A 21,836-nucleotide genomic window follows, 5' to 3' on the forward strand; every position below is an offset into this window, starting at 1 on the left:
AAAGACTCAATTATCCACCATTAGTGAACAGAGGGTCAACACCAAATTAAAAAAAAAATGAAAAGAAAAAGAAAATGGAAGTATGTGTATATGTGACTGTCGTGGTTTAACCCCAGCCAGCAACTAAGCCCCACACAACTGCTCGCTCACTCCTCCCCCTCCCAGTGGCATGGGGAGGAGAAGTGGGGAAAAAAAGTAAAACTCATGGCTTAAGAACAGTTTAATAACTAAAATAGAATAAGATAATAAAAATAATAATAATAATTAAAAAAAATATAATAACAATAATTGTAGTGAAAAGGAATATAACAAAAAGAGAGAAATTAGACCCAAGAAAAGGCAAGTGATGCACAATGCAATTGCTCACCACCCGCTGACCGATGCCCCAGCAGCAATCAGCCCCTCCTGGCCAACTCCCCCCCAGTTTATATACTGAGCACGACGTCCTATGATATGGAATATCCCTTTGGCCAGTTCGGGTCAGCTCTCCTGGCCATGCTCCCTCCCAGCTTCTTGTGCCCCTGCTCGCTGGCACAGCATGGGAAACTGAAAAATCCTGAACTTAGGATAAGCGCTACTTAGCAACAACTACAGCATCAGTGTGTTATCAACATTAGTCTCACACTAAATCCAAAACACACTCTACCAGCCACTAGGAAGAAAATTAACTCTATCCCAGCCAAACCCAGGACAGTGAGGGAAGAAGATGACTACCAAATTGATTTCAGCCAAAACATTTTTTGACATGAACATGAAACTCGGCATGAATCTGTTATAGTTCTGCAATAAATCGCTTTCTACAGTTATCAACAAGTTTAGTCTACACACCAACAGCACGCTCACACACAGACAGAGAATATAATCATACAGAAGACAGGGAAGTTGTTCATTGCTACTAATTTTCTCTTCTATCCCCATTTTGAGTCTTCCCAGTTTCTACATTGTAGTGATGTGTCTTACAGATCTCCGTATTATTTGGACTCCAGTTACAATAAAAGTTGCAACTGTCTCTGTGAACAACACAAATTCATTTTCAGTTTTGAAAAGGAATGCATGGTTTCTGACATTAATATCAAATATCTGAACACTTTTAATACCTGATGACATAGCTCATGTACAATGACCATGGTGACATCCAGTAGGTATGATATAGAAGAAATGCTTGGATCTAGCAGTATCCTTTGCTCCACAAAAACACTCAGTCCCCAGTTCTCCATAGCAGCATATGGGTGCTTAGGCACAGCTAACAGATCTAGAAATAGAAAGAATATATGTTAACACCTTGCAGGACCTACTATGCTGAAGAGCTATTGTAAGTAAGGCCATAAATGATCACTAAAAGCATTTTAAATAACACACATGTAAAAAACAAAACTGAATTTCAGCTCTCTAGTAATGTTGTTTAGGAAACATTAATAAAATACTCTATTATCTTATGCCACTATCTGTTCACACATAATTACCATGTTATTGCTGTAGCACAGTATTTCTAATTGAAGTTTTCTATACAGAATCCAGCTTATTTACAATACCTTGTTGATTTACTTCTGGGTTTGATACTGCTTCTCACGTTCACGATACCCTATCAATGTAGTAATTGGTATGTATTTTTCAACTTTTCATTAAAGCGACTCCTTTATGAACATCTTACACATCAAACCGCATGTAAGGACTGACGTTAAGGGGAGCACTGAAGGAATACTGTTTCCTAACAACCAGAAAGATGGCAAACTGGTCAGAATCACCAGTTCTTACAAACAAGGCATCTTTGAGTGTACACTATTGCTAGCATTCATCCTCTGAGGACAGGACTGCTGACAGCAACCTCTCAGCCCCACAGGCTGGAACAATGGTGCCATACAAAACTTCAGGACTATTATTTCAGTTTTGTATTCAGTAAGTGACAAAATATTAGGAAGAAGACAGGAAGGTCCTTCATCGGGTAAAAAAAAAGTGGTGGGGAATTTCTCCCAGTGGCATGAGGTTGAACAAGACAATATCACAATGTCTATCCGTGTGTTAGAAAAATCTTACTGCAGAAGACTGAGAAGGAACTAAAATTGACTATCAGTCTGGAAATAAATCCAAAATTACATTAAATTGACATAGGGATTAAACCAATACACAATGCTGCTTCATGGCAAAAACATCTGAAAGAGCCCAGAAATAACTTGTATGTCTACAAGAAGCCCAGTGCAACCTGCGTACAAATGAGCCAGAATTTTGGAAGCTACACTGTCACATCAGCATGGTGCTCCCTCCAGGCAAACTAATTAGCCTGGCTTCTTAATTAATTAGCCTGGCTGCCACACTCCTCTCATTTGGCTGTCTTACTTCTGGTTCTAAAGCTAGTTCATTCGCAGTGAACACAAGTATATCTAGGTGGTACTTCACTGGGTGGGACAAAAGGTCTCTGGGCTGACTTCCTAACCTGAAGAAGAAAAATTTTGACCTGCTTCTTCTAAATAATACTCTCAATTATATCACAGCACTGAAGCATCTCCTAAGTTTGTCTGGTTTGGCTTGCTGATACGTGTGGTGGAATTGGCTTGGAGAACAACCTGACAGCAGGAGCTCTACTTCAGGATTCACAGGAAGTTGCCACTGAAATACCAGGAATGGAAAACTTGGATATATTCCAGCACTCCCAAAAAGGGCCTGCTGCAAAAAGCATAAAAATACCAGCCTTCTAGTGGAAGCACAGAGAGAGTCTAGCAGCTACTTCCAAATACAAGCAAACTGAAAATATCCAAATTGCAAACAGAGACGTACTACAAATGGTAAAGAATAAATATTTTATATAAAGGCAGATGCTAGAACAAGAGCCTAATTAAAGAAAATAAAGCAAAAAACCAAAACACGGTGTTCAAGATTAGACATGTGACTAAATTCAAAATTACATGCTTTCCTTTTCTTTTTCAGTTGAAGCTCGAACTGTACTAATTTTTTAGAATAACTGCAATTCGTTATAAATTACATACAAAATGTAAAACTCCTGTCTGCTATACAAAGAAGGGATAAGAATGAAAAGAAAGGACACAAAGGCTACTGGGCGAAATCACTGAAGTTAATGGCAAATCTTCATTAACATTAAACAGGGATCTCTCCCATTCTCAACTCTGTAAAGAAAGCTGTTAACTTCTCCTACAGCAATTAAACTTTCCTCCAAAAGGCATCTTCAGAAGAAGAATACAGAGAGTCTCTGTTCTTATTTACACCCATTAAGTTTTCAGCAATTCCCCTCAAATAAGCAAAGCGACACCAAAATAGAAGTAGCACAAAAGTAAAACCAGTTCCCTACTTTTAACTGATCCTTTTGTTTCCTTTCTCTCCTTCAGGTTCATTTGTAGTTTTTGGTCTTTCTTGCCAGTCATAATGGACAGATTTTGTCAGTGTCGACCAGTAATAAACTGGAATAACTCTGTGGAACTGGGAAACTAGGGTGAGGTCTCATACTAAACACCTTTGCAAGCTAATTATAGACTGCCTGTCACTATTGTGTCATCGGTATTGGTCTGCTGGTTTAGACCAACATTTTATAGCACTGACATACCAATAAAACCTTCCAATCTGATGGACGGCTAACTGCCTTGCAGGTAGACAACCGCAGAGGGATACTCTAAATCACTTTCCTCCAACACAGCCCCGTTGCTCTGCAAGCCTGGAAACTCCTCTCATGCATCGGCTAATGCTTAAAGGGCTTTGCTGAACAGACAAACCAAAACGTAACAGATAACCCTGCTGGTTTCCAGCATGCTAATCCTTGCAGGTGACGTGAGCATACCAATAATGCTGAATGAATTAAGAAGTGTACCACAACGTACGAACACACTCCTACCTTTTCCAAGTGCAGGGTCGGATGCACCGCACTTTAATGCCAAAGAAGAGACTTTCGTAATCCCCATACTGAAGAATGGACTCTGAACATACTTATTATCACAAAATGAGAAATCTTTTGCTTCTCATTGTCCATGTCTAAACTCTGAATGTCCAAGTCTCAATATTAATTTAGAAATTAAATTCTTCAGTGGTCGGTCTTGATTGCTCCACAAATTTCTATTACCTTTAAATAAAATTCCAAACAGGCCTAGTTTTGTGGTAAAAGACACAATAATCTATATCCTTCTCTGAGGAGTCATAAACATTTGAATTCAGAGGAATAACATTTGATGTTCAAGTCTCAACATGAGAATTTGTGTTTCCCTCTGTTTATCACACCATTAGAGCACTGAGGAAGGTATCCTGTGCTCCTGGAGGTGACATCTGTTGAGGTTTTAGTGTAATTTTTAAGGGGCAAGGTACAAAAGGAGGGGTGATGATGCACGTTTTGATAGAAATATCATTCACACATATTACTGCTCAAAAGTGTTCTGCACTAACTGCAAAATGTGAACTACTGAATATATAACAGCTTGTGTGCATGCTGCATCCAGTTACTGTGCACACTGTTTAATTAAATTCTTTGTAAAGCACTTGTGAATGTTTGATTGTGTGGATATTGCTGGGGAAATAGAAATGCGTGTTATTGCTTGCAGAGAATAATATCCTCGTACATCATAAAACTGTTACTTGAGATTTCCTGATACAGCAGTGCAGAGAGTCCTGTGTACTGCTGGAATAATAGAGGGTTTCCACCTCTTGGCCTTCACAGAGACTAAATTCATGACCAAGAAGTAAAAACTATACAGCTAAAATAAAATCACCAGCAAAGCCATCAGGACAAAAACGTGTTGGAACTTCACACTAACATACTACACTGGCACAATTACTCGAATACAAGGATACCATTTGGACATTTTTTAAATCTATTTCTGCGTGAATCTCATGAAAAACATTTCAAGTTACACAAAATGTACATAGCTCAACAGCTGCTTTTATTTCCAAATGTTTAATTAAGGCATCATAACTATGTGAGCTTACATCAAAATATAATTGTCTGACATTATTAGCAAGTATCATCATAGTGCAAAATAGAAACTAACAATTTAACACCTAAGTTGGTCACAGAGCGAATCAACATTCAACGTTTTTTTAACTTTATCTATGAACTTACAATCTGTACAATTTGAACAAATGATACTGTTTTTCCTTTTCCGCCACTCAGTTATAGTATTTTCTAGGCACCCTTATAAACCATTAAATTCCCCACACCACACAACTGGGAACATCACTCTTGCTTTAAACGAGAGCAGGGTTAGAACTGAACAGGATTAAATGCCAAACAAGATCCAACTCTCTCATGCAGAGCACCCTAAATTTGGGGGTCCTTCCCCCCCTCCTTTATCATCCTACTCTTTTACAAACATCAAAGCACCCTGTCCACCACTGTGATTCCACTATGTTTAACCACCTCGGTTTGAAGTCTGATGCAGACACTGGTATAACAGACACGCATCCTTATTATACATATGAATATGAGTGTGCGTATAAACAGACAGACAGACATCCACACGCATGAACACACTTACTAATGTTATGTACTGCAATTTTATTTGGTTTAGCTGCTGGTTGAAATGTAACTGAGAGCTAGATCCTGCAGAACATATGACAGTATTAAATTTCTAATACTCAAAGTAGAAGATAAAAAGCACCGACTAGGGGAAAAAAAAAAACAAAAAAGAATAACTAACTGTGTGAACAATTTCTGCAAATTTTCTGTTATCATACATAAGTCTCCCAAATAAATTTGAGGGCCCTGAAAAACTGCAACTTGTAAATGAGAACATACAGTGAGAAACAAGAATTCTCTGTCAAGCGTCTTTACACATATGTTTTCCTTAATAAAACCAGGAGACACACAGAGATAAACTGTTGAGTCCATGAACTCCATGTTTTTTCCCTTATAATCTCTATTTTTATTACAGAAATGACACTATAAAAATAATCTGAATTTACCTACGTGCCTCTCACAACATTATTTTCATTCATTTCTTCAGAGAGGCTTTCTTCAAGATTTCAGGTGCAGATTTCTTGCTACCAGGTATTTCAGGGTTTTGACAACAATTTCGACAAATTAAGAGAAAGCATGGACTAATATCAGTTTATTCCAGTCTTGACAAATGAAAACCCAAAGTATGGTTTTGCACTTTCCTAATGCTGCATAATGCAATCAATAGCTTTATTAAATCTCTCTAAAGGTCTTGTGTGATTTCCTAAATGACTGTTGTTGTACAAAAAAAAAAAGAACTATTTACTAAAAGGGTTTCTATTTCTGCCACTCAGATTCCTTCATCAAAGCCATTTCTTCTACAAAGAATAAGTAGAAGATGCTTTTCTGTAATGGAATACCATTTAATGATTTATGCAGATTTTAAGGAACAAGCCAACTCCAAAAAGTGACAGCTCTGGTTAAAAACCATGAAGTCAAACAGTAGTTATTGTAAGAAATACCCAATTTTTCTACTGATAAAGAACTACTGGTAACAGTACTTATAAGAAATACCTAAATTGACTACTGAAAAACTTTCTTTTCTGCACTGTTTGCTTAGTATATGACAGAGAAGTTTGTGCTGGAAAACCAAGTTTTCCTTGTATATACTTTCATCTCCTTAAAAAGACATTTGGCAGGGAAAAAAACCCAAAAAACCCCAAACATCCCAGGGTGTGGTGAAAGCTCTCCGAAGCCAACAGGAAGGTCTCCACCTGACTGCAACAGCAGAACGAAACACAATGGATCTGAGCATTCACCTTGTGACACTTTGAGACACCTGATTTTCAGAAAATACTAATGCATGTTTCCTGAAAACTAAACCATTTCAGTATCTCACTTTTGGCACTTAAGACCTAGGTACCCTAAATTCACTGTCTTTTAACTATTACTTTTATTTAAACTACAACTTAAGAGTATTCTTCTATCTTCTCTCACTATACGCAAAGTATTCAAACACACACAAGTCACAAACAACCTGGACGACAGCCCCACGGGAAATCTTCAACTCACTTTTCTGTTTACCCAAACGCTTATTCTGGCACCCATCAGTTTTTATCTCTGGGACTACACCACCACTATCCTTCTGTAAGCATGACACTTACCAACCCACACGGACGTTAGCCTGCAGAGTTAATGCAAAGGTCTAAAACTGTTTGCCATTATTTCAGTCAAATCAAATGGCTTGTTGCAGACCCTGAGGAGAAATCACTGACAGCAGTTTATTGCTGGGGTTTTTATTGCTTCTTACTGCTGTACAAAGTATTACTTAACATTAACTGACATAAACAATGGATGGATTTCCAGAGTGATATGAATAGCTGATGTTTAATGCAATGTGAATACTAAAGGATCTGAGAGGGAAAAAAAAACGTGGGAGAGAAAGCTGGGGAGGGTAAGGGTGGAGAATAAGCAGTAATATAGAAAGAAAAACTTTGCTATTTTTTCAAGCAACTGAGCCTTGACACTGGGTAATGGCTAGTTTACAGTTTAAGAAAATAAAATAGAAACCCACTGATTTTATTTGACATGCATATTATTAAATTGCTTTCAATTTTCATAACCTCAATCTATAGATCATTGCTTTGTTATTTCAAAGTATATCAAATGATTCAATGTTAAAATGAAAAATGAATGCTATCACCCATTGAGGCTGAATTATGTATCATCCTGGTTGTATCGATTTCTACATGAATAATGCCTTTCTTTTAAATAATACCTGGACAGATCATTATGAATTGCTGCATGGTAACAAACAAGGAAAAAAAAAAATCTTTCAAAAAGTTTCTTTATAAATATAAACCTTTTTTCCCAGCCTTCAGTCTAATGTTCGTATTCTAAACTCTGCTTAGACATACATTAGAACAAAGAGTCACATGGAACAAACCGAGACACAAACTGAAATCAGCTCAGGTTTCTGTTAGTCCAAGTTAGAGGGCTAGTACTGCACGTGCATCCCTTACAGTATATACACAACAGATAAACAGAGAAAATACATTCCAACTCTCAACACCAAAAGATCTGGAGGGAGGAAAAAAACAAGAAAGACTTTTGTTGCCTTCATAAATACCGTTTCTAACATAAATACTGAGAGCATTGACATGATGGAAAATTGCCAACAGCCATTTTCCTACCACCACAGTTAATAGAGCATGAGGATTCTACGGCTGAAAACAACACACCACTGATTACCAAGCACTTCCAGTATGAATACTGCCACAAAAAAAATGATCAAGTGCCACTGCCGTATTCCTCCCCTTCGCTGCAAAACCGAGGTGCAGGTACACAGAAAACTCCAGAAATCCATACTACTTAAGAATTATAACAATGAGGTAAAATAAATCTTTTCATCTGGCATACATAAAACTGATTTGCATCACAGTAATAAAGACATGAATGTTTCCATTAGTACAACACTCTATATACCCAGGTTTACCTCTTTTATATTTTCTTTAAAGTGAGATCGTATTCACAGGTAATGGGCACAGTTTAGCAATGAAAGTAGAAATAGGAATTTTGGGAAGAGAGGCAGGTATTTCACATTACCAGTATCTCAAAAATATGTATCACAATATTCCACCTAGATATAAAATTACAATATAGCTAATCATATGCACTACATCGGAAGGCAACGTTTTTGTGGGGACTGTATCTATTTATCTTCTCCTCTCCTCCAGAGTAAGATGAAGAAACACAAATGGACTGTCCTGGATAGCTCCTGAGATATTGTTTTTAGGTCTTGCTATTTATCCTAAGCCCTAAAATAAAGTTTATTTTACATTCTTATGCAAAATCTTTAGATAATATTAGATCAGGATAAATTTTTTACTATCTTAATAGTAAAAATAGTAATCTATTCATCAGTTTATTTAATACACCAAGAATCAGTAACTTTCTGTGACATATGACAAAAAAACCAACATCCTGAATTCTAGGGAAACATAAATAACAGAGGACTCATTGTGTTCTCATGCAAGTCCACACTCTCTCCTCCCCACTCGTGCCCGAGGATGTAACCACTTAAACCAAGTCTGGTCACAGAATCCATATTCACCCTTACAACAGGCTCACAGGAACACCCCAATGGACCAGTGGGTCCAAAATGTGAAAGTCAAAACTGAACTTCTTGGTGCATTAAGACATCCTGGAGAGATTTAACTAAGTGAATTTACTCCTTCATTCTGTTCTGGGAGAGCATGGGCACAGGCTGCCGGCAATGTGCTGTGCAGTTACCCACCACAGGTGAAAAATCACAGTTAAAAAGCAGGCGTGCAAGATCGCGATAGAAAAAAAATCACCCTTCTCTACAGTTACTCCAGATTTCCCACAGTAAAACGCAGCGCCAGGACCTGAACCTCTAAGAAGCTTCACTTTCCTGGCGCAGGAAGGGTGAGCAATGGGCTCCTCTCAGCCCACGTCCAGGTAGGCAGAGGGAGGCTGTAATACATCTCTGAATAAAGAGGGTCTTCTTTAAGCATCTTGGGCCCAGAGTTATTCCTGAACCCCATGTGGTTATCAGCAGTGGGGGAAAAAAAAGGAATTAAAAGAAATAAGCAGGATGGAAAAGTAGAGTAGCTGAAACCTCCACCAGAGCTGTAAATCTCTCCAAGCATGGAAAACAATGGGAAGAGATGGAAATGGTGCTTCATTCTGCACCTGGAAGCAATAGCTACTAGTGAAGAAAAAGGCAATAATGAGAAAGTAGCCTTATTTCTGACAGTTGTGGTTTCAGATATACTTCAAGTGCTGAATAGTTTCAATTAACTCAGAGAGTAGAACCCAAACATGAAAACATGTTACAAAACTGAAGAACACTGCGAACCATGTAAAAATAAAACTGCAGAAAGAAATGTTTTTAATCTGAAGTTACAAAAGAAAAGCAACACACTGAAGAGAGGCTGGTGACTGATACAAACTGAACTGTACTACTGAAGTTTGGCAAGGAGCTAACAAGAGCTGAGAACAGAGGAGGTTGTGACAAACCCGGGACTTCAACAAGAGACTACCAAGAGACTCAGAAAGAAGGAAAAAGCAGAGCCTGACAAACAACAGGAGTCATCCAGTCCAGAACAAAGTTTATAGAGATCAGACAGATCTCTGACACAGTGAGTAAGATTGATAATCCAATATCCCACCAGAAAAGAAACCCGAGACAGAAAATCATGCAGAGCTCAGAGAACCTGCGGAGCTGCACACACAGTGACAGCCTGAACAAGCGACAGTCCTCTTCAGTGTGGGGGAAGAAATATTGGAAAGGTGATGGATTACATCTCTTCCCTCCACCGATGGAGTGACTATATTGACGAAGGGGATAATGACAGCAACACCAACTTCTATTAGTATTTCCTGAGTACTTTCATGACACACAAATGCCCTAGGGTATGGTATTGCTACACTTTTGTATAAAATATGCCTTGTTAGTTCCCTTAAATCACATTTAAGCCAAATTAAGGTCAAAAATCGGTAACAAATTTTATCAATAACTGTCAAAACAGACAATGCTGTAACAAATGCTTACAGAAGTTACCACGAAATAGACAAAATCTATGCTTAATGTATTTACACTGATCCATACTCACATTCCCATTGAGCTGGCACTGACAAGCGGGCAATCACGGCTCCAGTCCTTGTGCACACCTTATGTTTCACCTCTTCCCTATCATCGAAAAAGTATTCAAAAGTTCTGGTCTGAGAATTCATCTGCAAGAGTTGAACTTCTCATGGAACACTTTCAGGTGTGCTCCTCCACTGCCTCTTATATCTTCATATTCCTGCACATCCCTTGGTTAAACCACAACAGGCTTTTACCAATTTCACTTTTGAAATGTTCCTGGGATCTAAACAGATTTAATCTTTCATCCTGACTCATTTTGTTTCCCCCATTTCTGGGACACAGTCTGTCCATTTTTCTTAATAGTGCTTGTTCACTTCCTTAGATATGCAAATATCTGTTTGTTAGACTAGAAATTATCTTCCATACTAAACTGGCTGGTAAGCAGCTTCTTACTTCAATGACTTCAGTGAGGGGATAAAAACATTTCCCCCTCCCTTTGGTAATTTATTTGCATTTTTCAATGTGTAATGTGACCTCCCCTGGAGCTTACATTCTGTATCAATCTTTACCTGCGTTATACAAAGATCTAAATAGAATAAAATGTAAGCAGCTCATTACTGACTGCTAACTGAGACCAGTAATGCTAACACACCAGTAACGAATCACTTTGGGATAGCAGTGGGCTTGCAGCGACTGATCCCCATTGCAGCCTCACTGCTCTCGAAGTCAGAGAGCAGAGTAAGACAACTGCAGGATATAAGAAGTAAGACAACATACAGAAGGTACGTCTTCCCTTGCCTTGCTTTTGCACAAGGAAGAACCATGTAAAATTGGAACTTTTTTAATTGCCTACAAGGGGAGATATTTTGAGAGACCACAGATGTCAAATATTTCTATGTTAGATGAATATGCAAAATTCTGGCAGAAGCCATTTGAAAAGGTTATGCATTCCTCTTGGGGTGGCACAGACAGGGTATCAGGTTTTACACAGTAACACTTCATATGGGGAAAACCAGGAAGAGAGAGTGGCAAGAGGCTTTGGACAACACTGGAAAGATTAAAAAAATGCCAAGCTAAAACTAAACTCACCAAAAAAAAGCATAAAGGCCATACAATGGAAGTACTGTACTGGAAGCACAGAGAGCTGTTAATACACAAAGATGCACAAACCACAAGGACAGCATTATCATCATGTCTAGCCAATAGAAAAGATACTGAGATTCCTTGGAATAATGGATTAGGCAACCAAACTTGTGCCAAATGCAGTTTTTTTAATCAGCAACTACTGTAAACACTACTGAGAAATCCCATTTACAGACATCGGACAAGTCCATGAAAAGGCAACAAGAACTGAAAGAGCTAGATAAAGAGGATGTCTCTGTAATCCCACAGCCCATTCAGAAACAGTATGACAGGAAACATGAAACTAAATTCTTCAAGTACCTTTGACATGGTATCAGTGCAGTGCTCTAACAGAATCACCGAACGGTTGAGGTTGAAAGGGACCTCTGGAAGTCATCTTGCCCAACTCCCCTACTCAAGCAGGGCCACCAAGAGCTGTTTCCCCAGGACCGTGTCCAGACAGCTTTTGAATATCTCCAAGGATTGAGACTCCACAATCTCTGGGCAAAATGTGCCAGTGCTCGGTCAGTCTCACTGAAAAAAGTGTTTCCTGATGTTGAGAGGGAACCTCCTGCGTTTCAGTTTGTGCCCATTGCCTCTTGTCCTGTGACTGGGCATCACTGAGAAGAGCCTGGCTCCATCTTCCTTGCACCTTTCCTTCAGGTATTTAATACACATTGACGAGATGCCCCCTGAGCCTTCTCTTCTCCAAGCTGAACAGTCCCAGCTCTCAGCCTCTCCTCCTAGGAGAGATGCTCCAGTCCCTTACTCATCCTTGTGGCCCTTCACTGGACTTTCTGCAGTACATCCACGTGTCTCTTGTACTGTAGAGCCCAGAACTGGACCCAGCTCTCCAGGTACAGCCTCACCAGTGCTGAGCAGAAGGGAAGGATCACCTCCCTTGACCTGCTAGCAACCTTCCTAATGCAGCCCAGGGCACCATTCACCTTCTTTGCTGTGAGGGCACAGTGCCGGCTCACGGTCAACTTCATGTCCGCAAGCTCCTTTCTGAAAAGCTGCTTTCCAGCTGGTTGGCCCCCAGCATATACTGGTGCATGGGGTTGTTTCTTCCTAGGCACAGGACTTTGCACTTTCCGTTGTTGGACTTCATGAGGTTCTTGTCAGCCCATTTCTCCAGCCTGTTGAGGTCCCTCTGGATGGCAGCACAACCCTCCAGTGTATCAGCCACTCCTCCCAGTTTTGTGTCATCTGCAAACCTGCTGAGGGTACACCCTGCCCCACCATTCAGATCATTAATGAAGATGTTGAACAGGACTGGACCCAGCATTGACCCCTTGGGTACACTGCTAGTGACTGGCCTCCAACTAGACTTCATACCGCGAATCGTCACCATCTGGGCCCAGCTGTTCGGCCAGTTTTCAATCCACCTTACTGTCTGCTCACCCAGCACATACTTCATCAGCTTCTCTATGAGGATCTTATGGGAGACAGTGTCAAAGACCACACTGAAGTCCAGGCAAACAATACCCACTGCTCTCCCCTCGTCTACCAAGCCAGTAATTTCATCACAGAAGGTTATCAGATTGGTCAAGCGTGACTTTCCCTTGGTGAATCCATGCTGACCGCTCCCAGTCACCTTCTTGTCTTTCACATGTGTGGAAATGGTTTCCAAGATTAGTTGTTCCATCACCCTCCAGGAGATTGAGGTGAGGCTGACTAGCCTGTAGTTCCCTGGGTCCTCCTTCTTGCCCTTCTTGAAGATGGGGGTGATATTTGCTTTCCTCCAGTCCTCAGGTACCGCTCCCAATCACCATAGGCTTTCAAAGATAATCAAAAGTGGCCTCACGATGACATCAGCCAGCTCCCTCAGCATGTGTGGGTGCATACCATGAGGGTCCATATGGTTAAAACTAGAGAGCTGTCACAGGCACTAAACAAAAATTTGGAAGTCAATATTGAAGCAGAGAATTCAAGAAGATCTTGGGTTTTGTTAAAAAAAGGTGAGAAAATCTCCCCTTTTTTCCAAAAGATACAACTGAAAATTTTTTGTGTGTTACAAATGTATGAATCCTAGTTCAAATCTTTGTAGTTTCCGCAAATCAGAGAAGTGCTTTGGATTAACTGCCAGATAGGCAGGGAACAAAATCGAGAGCTAGATACTGTCTATACCAACAAGAAAAAGGTTGTTATCAGAGAAAATATGGCCTATGACTGCCAGAGAACTGAAGCCTTTCAGAAAGTAATCAATGCTTTTAGGATAGGATAGCCAAGGCAGCATATTGCTGTCACTCCAGACAAGTATTTACTGAGGGTAGAGGCACACTTTCTACAGTTCCCTAAAAGAATGAAGAAATAAGGAAAGTAATAAGGGAATCAAAAAAACCTAAGCAATCACTCCTGAGACACCACAATGAATTAACCATCTCCGCATAGGCAAAATACAAGTATTTTATGGTAAACTCATGAATTTGAGCAGATCAGAGATTACTTGTACACTTTTCCCAAGTTTGGTTTGTGAGTATGGTTTAAAAACTGGTTAAATGACTGGTGAATTGATGTCATCTGAATGTCCCTGTTATGTTATTACTACGTTTTAGCTGAAGAAGAAAAAAAAGACAGTGGGAATTTTAGCTGTAAGTGGTTCTGCTTCCCAGACAAAAATTATTACAGGCAGGACTCAGTCTAAGTCTGTGTTCTGGTCAGAACAGTAAGTTCTAGACACATCTGTGCAGACAGGCCATCTTGAATTTTATGCGATGCACACAACACACACTTCCACATTTAAACCTGTAGGCAAGATGCTGCTTCTGAGGCATTTTTTGGTGAATGAATGCTGGAGGCTATGTGCCTCCCAGATGATGGCTACGGATAGAGCCAGGGACTCTCTTCTTCACTCTTCTCTATACTCTTTACCAACCCCATTTTCCTAGGGCTGAGACCTGACCCACAGGACCTCCACCCCATGCTAGAGACTTCAGTGCAAGCTGCCACTGTAGTCTGTGAGCATGGTCCTCCTCTCATACCCCTCTCTTCTAGCACAGTCCCCCAGCCCAGCCTTCCCATTGGGGAACTGACTCCAGGCACATGAAGACAGTATCGGTCAGCTCTTGACAAAGAAATGGGCTTGGAGGGAGGTCAAGACCCAGGTACAAGACTATTACAACAAATAAAGCAATAACAACAACATCTAAATCTCTCATGTAGAATTACCTACATTTGGAGTTGCACTACAACCATTCTGTTGATGTATTGCCCATTGCTACTACCTATAGGGTATGAATTAAACCTATTTCTTCAGTCAGTATGCCCTTTTTGACTTCTGAACTAACAAAACTCACCCCCTCAAATATAGTTCTTCAACATAAATTGAAATAAGACAGTCAGCTTTTCTGGTTTTTCAACTCCATGTTGAACAAGTCATGGGACTGAACTAAACAGAATGAACCAACATAAATAAAACTTTATTCTTCCAATAGCACAAGAAACTGTAACTACCCAAAACTGATACAATACTTGAACATTCTTTTTTTCTGGGGTCTAGCAAATTACCTTTCCAAATTTAGGAGCCTGTCATTCTTTAAGATTTCAGCTGAACAGTGAACTGTTTGAATATTACCTCAAATTTAAATTAGCACTAAAGAACACAGGTCAGTCAGGCCCCCAAAAATCTGCTACAATTTACGAACTGAGTTCTAAAGAGAATATTTTATGCTTAAAATTTGATTTAAACTTTGAAAAATCTGATCTAAATTACATTTTAAATAACAGCATTTTGTACATTTTTATTAATATATTTGCTGTAAAATATCTTTCTGTTAGTGTGCACATTTTACTCAGAAGGCTACTCTGGAGTAAACACGGAACTCTTGTCATGTCCAAATGAAATCATTTTTTTCTGTACTCAACAACCATAAGAATTGCAGACAAAGAGGCTATTCCTACTTCTTCTCCAGATATTTTGGGTTTTGCAAATTTCAGGGTGATGACCAGAGCTAAGAAGGTAGCTTGGAACACCAGAAAAGCACTAGCTTGAGCTAAAAAAAGACTGGATTACTTCTGAAGAAACAAAGATTCAGTGCTGATGGAACTGAGAGATCCTGCCTCAGAGTACCAAGAAATGCAGTGGGAAAAGCTGGAAAGTATTGTCAGAAGGCTTGAGAGACACTGTTGAAGTAGATGAGAAACACAGACAGAGAAACTGAGAAACAAGTCAAAGAAATGAAAAATTTGTCTGAGAGTCAGTAAGCAAGGGCCTAGAAGCTGAGGAAAGGCTGCCAAAGGGACTATGAATACAAACAGGAGAAATGTTTTGAGGGGATGAAGAAAATGAGGGAGCAAATATGAATGCAAAAAGAGAATACAGGCTTAATCCTGAGTACATGATTTAATTACACTTATTTGAACACACCTTGCTAGGACACATTTGCAATTCCTCAGACTCAGTCCAATAAGGTTTTGCACATCTTCAATGCATAGAACAAAAGGAAACAAAAAACCATGAAAAATCCCATCTTTTCCACTCTCAAGAGTTGAAGGAGCTGAAGGTTCATGAGGTATTGACAGCAACTGTTTGGTTATTAACTAGAGATGTCAACACTTTAGACATTCACGCACTTTGCCTTTCTGAAGAACTTTACACAGCCAGAAGGGCTGCAGAGAAGTTCTCAGGAGTTCTGGAAATGAATAAAACCTTGGGAGAACTGTAGCTTGAGGATTACTGAAGGAACAGCTTTACCTGGTGAAGCTGTATTTGAGAGCACACTATATACAAATAAGGCAGTGACAAAGAGAATTCAACGACCACATGAGCATCAAAGATGTTGAAGGAAAAACAGCAGTTCAATAAGCTGAACTAGCAAAAGAAGCCATAAAAAAGAAATTTGAGTAAAGTGAACGTAAAGCAGACAGAAATTCAGTACCACTAATTGCACCTACCAGGTAACAGAAGCTGAGAACCTTCCTGATCAGCCCTTTTATTGGCAACAAGAAAGAAACTAAAACAGATGTAGGACGTTCTTCACCTAAAAGAGCACTACTTGTCCAAGCACAATCTTGTCTATACCCATGTTATACTGTGGCATTACAAAGTCATGGAGATAAATGTCTGCTCTCAGTACTACTAGCCCACTGAATACATAAACTTTTCCAATTATACAGAAATCTGAATGGTTTCCCTGAGTAGATTTTCATTCCCTGCATCATAGATTTAAACATTAAAGTTATATTAAAGTTATATTAAAGAACCATAACAAAGTTAGGTTCACAAACCTCATCTAAACTTGATAACCTATGAATAATTTACATTAAAATAATATAGTTTTCATTTTAAAGTGTTTCTATTATGATGACTTTACTCTTTTAGAATCATAATTTTTCCATACCATCTTGCTCCATTATTATTTACAGAAAAAACAATTTCTGATCATTCCACTTAAATGAAAAAGAATCCAACTGAAGATTTTGCTGCATCAGTAATGTTTGATGAAGACCATGAAAGAGCATACAGGCTTTTCTTTTCAGAAAATGTAAGAATAACTTGCACAAAATAAGTATTGCAAAGTCTATTAGAAGAAAGATAATAACCTGCTAGATCTTCAGTATAATGAAAGGCACAAAAGAACAACTGGCATGGGATCAGGATCTAATAGTCCTTGAATCTAGAAAATCTTTTTGTTCTGGCTCCCATCAACACAGTTCAGACTACACAGATAATTCAATGTGCACCACAGAAGTGTTCTTAAAAATCTTAATAATACCATGCAGAGGACCACTGCAGTCCTGTAGTGAACTTAATAAGCCAGAACCCCAAGTCATCAAATCATCTGCACTGAAAGTATGCAAGATTCACTCTGAAGTCTATGAACCAAGTCCTCCTTTACACTGAAGACATCATCTTTTCCTTCTAAAAGACAGACTATAAAACAGCCTGAATGAAACAGTGTTTTCACGTGGTTCCTGGTCCCTTTTCAATGCTGGAACAATGTATAACAGTGTTGGTTCAAATGTAAATCAGATTCAAAAGGAGTAAGGATTTGCTTAAAGCAAATGATTAAGTATGTGGAAGATCAAAGCCTAGCACTTCACTGGCATCTGAGAATGCAAATGAAAGATGCACAAGAGGATGAAGAAAAACAAAGGACAACTGGGGGATTCTTTCTTGGAGCAAGCATTAAAAAATCTACTGGTTTAAATTAAACAATGACAATTTATCAGTGGAGGAACCCTCTCCTTATCTCATGGCTTTACTTGGTGAAAGGCACATTATAGTATTTCTGTAGGAGGACAGTTTGTTTTGTTTTTTCATGCTATTATTTTGATAGTCCTCAAGAAGATATTTTACTCTTAAAGCCAGTTTTGTTCTCTCTCATTTAGCAAACATCGATTTTTTCCCCCCGTCTGCATTTCAAATAGAGCTAAAACAAGCAAGGCTGGTTTTGCTTAATACCTTCAAAGGTGCTGAACCTCCTCTGGCTATCTGGAATAAAAATCCACAGCTGTGACTAGTTCTTTATGGATATTCCAATCCAAATTTCTTCTTCTTCAAAGCTTCAGTAGCTGTTTAAAAGAAGTACAATGCATCCTTCTTCAAAGATGACAGAAAAGGTACAGCACTTTGCATTACCATACATGATCTCAGTACATTCCTTGCTGTCTGCTCTGCCTGGGAGTTCAGCTTGATGTCAGCTTGCGGGTACTACAGTGACGACCAAAGATAGTCATCCACAGAGACAAATTACTAGGGGCTTCAAGAATACCAGCTATCCTGCCAGCAAGAAAAAATGAAACACATATTTAGCAAAAGGCACTTTTGCCTCTTGCCACAGCTATACGCTACACAAGGAACTGCTATTTCATTTACAAGTGAATATTCAGTGTTGCAGTGACAACACAAATTTCAGCAAATAGAGTAATATGCTTGACAGAGTGTTGAAGAACAAGATTATAACCTGTCCTCTCAAATTTCAGCACTTGAAGTAACCAATGGAAAACTTTAGAAGCATCAGACAAAAGATGAATAATCCCAACCATTACTTCAAGATCCAGAAGAGCACATTCATCCATTTGGTATTTAATGTCCTAGACACTCACCTTTTTCACAGACATTCTCTCACAATTTCATATTAATTATTTTGGGTAATAAATGTATGGGTTAGCTTCATTTGAAAACAAATGTCCAAACACAATGAATTAATTTATGCAATATATAATACACAGAAATGCATGTATTATAGAAATATATTCTAGCAACTAGTGAAGAAAGGCAAGGAACCCTCATGATAACAAAAGTTATCACAGAATTTTGTTACTTAGTCTATACAGTAGAAGTCCCTCTGACAGCGACAAAGAATGTAATTCCTAGAGATTCTACCTCTTGAAGTGTTTTTTCAGAGTCAGAGAAATGTCTGACTTGTATCAGGATGCAATCTGATCACAATAGTACTGCTGAAATCACAGTTAAGGGAGCACATCTCCAGGAACATGAATCCCTGTAATAACTTCTTCACTTGGCCTGCAGAAAATCCAAGCTTCTCGATATATTCTGGCCTCCCCATAAATCTCATTGTCAATTCCAGTGTATCTCTTCCAGTTCATGTTATTTGTTAACTCTTCTCTGCTTCTAGTACTTTAATGATGCTTCCCTCTTGATCAAAACCCTTTATTCCCTTTTTGCCTGTATCAGACTACTGCCTTTCACAGCCTTAGATGTATTTGCAATTTACTGTGTTTGGATGTTGGGAAGGACTGAAGAGAAAACTGAAGAGAGAACTGAACCTTCTGTGACTCCACAAGAAAGAAAAGCAGTGGTGTCATCAATCCTCGAAACTCCATTGGGTGTATGTAATCACAGACCCAAAGGAATCGTCCATGTAACAGCCTTATCAGCCCTTCTTACGCAGCATCAGCAATTGCAGCTTTTTGCCACCCTGTTAATGTATCACACTGACATGCCAGGAACTTTCCCCTAGGTCACACTGGCACAGGTCAATAGTATTTTTTCTGATCTAGTCTATTCAATGAGCTACGATCAGCTTACCAGGCTCATGTGGGAAATTATGTTTAACATTTCCAGGTACAATGAAGATTTAGACCTCTTGGTGTCCCCTGCTTTCTTTGCAACTTTTGAGGTTTTACCGTTTGTACTAAAGGTTTTAAGTATGCTGCAAGCAGTTGGGAAGTATTTTGTGGTTTCTTCTGAACTAAAGGACTATTAAGTAGTCATCTGCAGCTGAAGGTGACTAGATTCGTTTATTCAATTGGTTTCTTGCAGATCTGAAAATTTTCTTTCCCCCTCCCTCCCTCCAGCACAGGATATCAGAAAACCACAGATACATATGTGATCAAATCTGAGGTTGAAGGTTACATGTCAATGTTGACATAAAACTATAATTACCTGTCACTTCCTAGACTTCATAGTCTGTTGAAGTCTACGTTTTTTTCCAGCGGGCTACTGAATTTGCAGGAGTCTGTGTGTTATTTTGGTTGAAGCAAGACCACTGATCTTCTTCCTTGCAATGTAATGTGTCTAGAAGAGCGGTCCTGTTGCAATGTGCTTTTTCTTGACCCTTTATGTCAAGGTTCTGTATAGTTATATGAACAAATCTAGTGCTGATGAAGTAGAAGAGTGCTTAGGAAAAACACCAACTTAGCACACACTTGAAGCAGCATTCGCCTCCACAGTTCCAGGCTACATCTATCTTCCCTTGGCAGCGAAGCCACCTGATGCAGAGCTGTGTCTGCCGGCCCACATAGGAAATATGCTGGAGGTGATTGAATGGCTCACCCAAATATGCTGAACTGGCAGGCATTGCCATCTCATTGTAATTTTGCATCAATAAATCAAGAGTTAAAAGGCATATAATACGAGGTGACTTGAAGTGGCTGTCATTAATTATGTTCTAGCTTTTGCTTAGTAACCACCACAACACACTCTTCCATAAAACTAATCCTAATTACAGTTTGACAAGTTTCCCAAATTATGCTTATGATTTATTTTAGCATGACAGTTTTGGAAACTGCAAGAGCTGTTCATTTCCTTTTTATTTCACAAGTATATCAAGCAGAGGTACAGTCAAAGATAAACAAACACATAAAAAGTGCCACCTGAACCTCCAGGAACCAGCAAAGCCAGTGTTAGAAGTCACTAGTGTACCCTGAAAATATTAAAAATTAAATTTGTAATAACTACAGTATCAGTTTCAGAAACTGATTAAAAGACAGCAACTTCCTTCTGATCTCTTATTGGAGCAAATTAATCAAAAATTCTCTTCTGTACTTCACTAGCGACTCTGTAAAAAAGTATTTTCTTTTATCTGTTTTAAACCAGTCTCCTACCACTTTCAATGAGCATCACATGTAGTAGTGTCCCTTGCAGGATTTGATGAACTGTAGTTCTGCATGAATTCATTTACAGTTTTATTTTTCCCTTTCATAAACTCTCTGTGAAAAACCTCCTTAATAATATATTTTGTACTCTCAAAGTCAAACCAGTTTTGGATAAAAACAGAGTAGACTAGAAAGAAGGGAGAAAAAAAAAAAGAGTTACAAGTAATTTTTAATTTTAAATTCCATCTCTCAGAATAATTCTTATCTGAATCATTTCAATGTTGCAAAATACACTTTTCTTGCTGCTAACCTCCCTTTCTCTGGAAAACAAGGGAATAAAAAAAGGATGTTGCTGGTTTTGTCCAGTTTACAAAAAAACATTCAGGACGAAATGTTACAATGGGGGACGGAGGGGGGGAAATCAGTCTTCATTGCTGAAAGCTGCAGCCAAATTTGGAGAGCTGTGTTTATATAACATAGCTTTATAAACTCTTAATAGCTAGCATATCAACTAGCTTTCTAAACTCCTATAAGCAGGACAGGAACCCTCATTTCTGCAAAAATGGCAGTCAGAATGAAATAAAACTTTTAAATTCATGTGTTACAAGAAGAATGTCATAGTCACACTTCAAAATCATGAGTATGCAGCTAATGAAGGAAGTGTCACATCTCCCATATTCTCTGGTCACCCATACCTGGCACTGTTCCTCGGAAAGGCAGAATCCTTGAATTGGCTCACATCTGGCTGCTGTTCTTCTCTCAGCTTTGGTAGAAAATGGGTTAATTATTAAAAAACAAAAGATAAAACACTCTCTCTGCCTTCAGTTTGAAGTGTACACACACCAGCCTTTTCTATACATTTTTGCCTTTAGCTGACATTAGTCATACTGTGGCATATTCTGGAAAAAATTATATAGTGCTGGCTGCATAACTTAACCCTAAGACTGA

At 38.9% G+C, this 21,836-nt stretch overlaps 1 protein-coding gene across 3 annotated transcripts in view; it reads right to left on the reverse strand.

The window, feature by feature from the left end:
• TRHDE (thyrotropin releasing hormone degrading enzyme) overlaps positions 1-21,836 on the reverse strand; it is a 220,784-nt gene that overhangs the window by 135,259 nt on the left and 63,689 nt on the right. For all 3 annotated transcript variants that reach the window (XR_008233144.1, XM_052774609.1, XM_052774608.1), the window contains exon 4: positions 1,098-1,252. Coding sequence is in view for 2 of the 3 variants with exons in the window: in XM_052774609.1 (XP_052630569.1) it covers positions 1,098-1,252 (155 nt within the window). In the remaining variant the exon portion in view is untranslated. The remainder of the gene's footprint in view (positions 1-1,097; positions 1,253-21,836) is intronic.

This window comes from Harpia harpyja, chromosome 23 (assembly GCF_026419915.1).
Source record: "Harpia harpyja isolate bHarHar1 chromosome 23, bHarHar1 primary haplotype, whole genome shotgun sequence".
Classification (NCBI taxonomy): Eukaryota; Metazoa; Chordata; class Aves; order Accipitriformes; family Accipitridae; genus Harpia; species Harpia harpyja.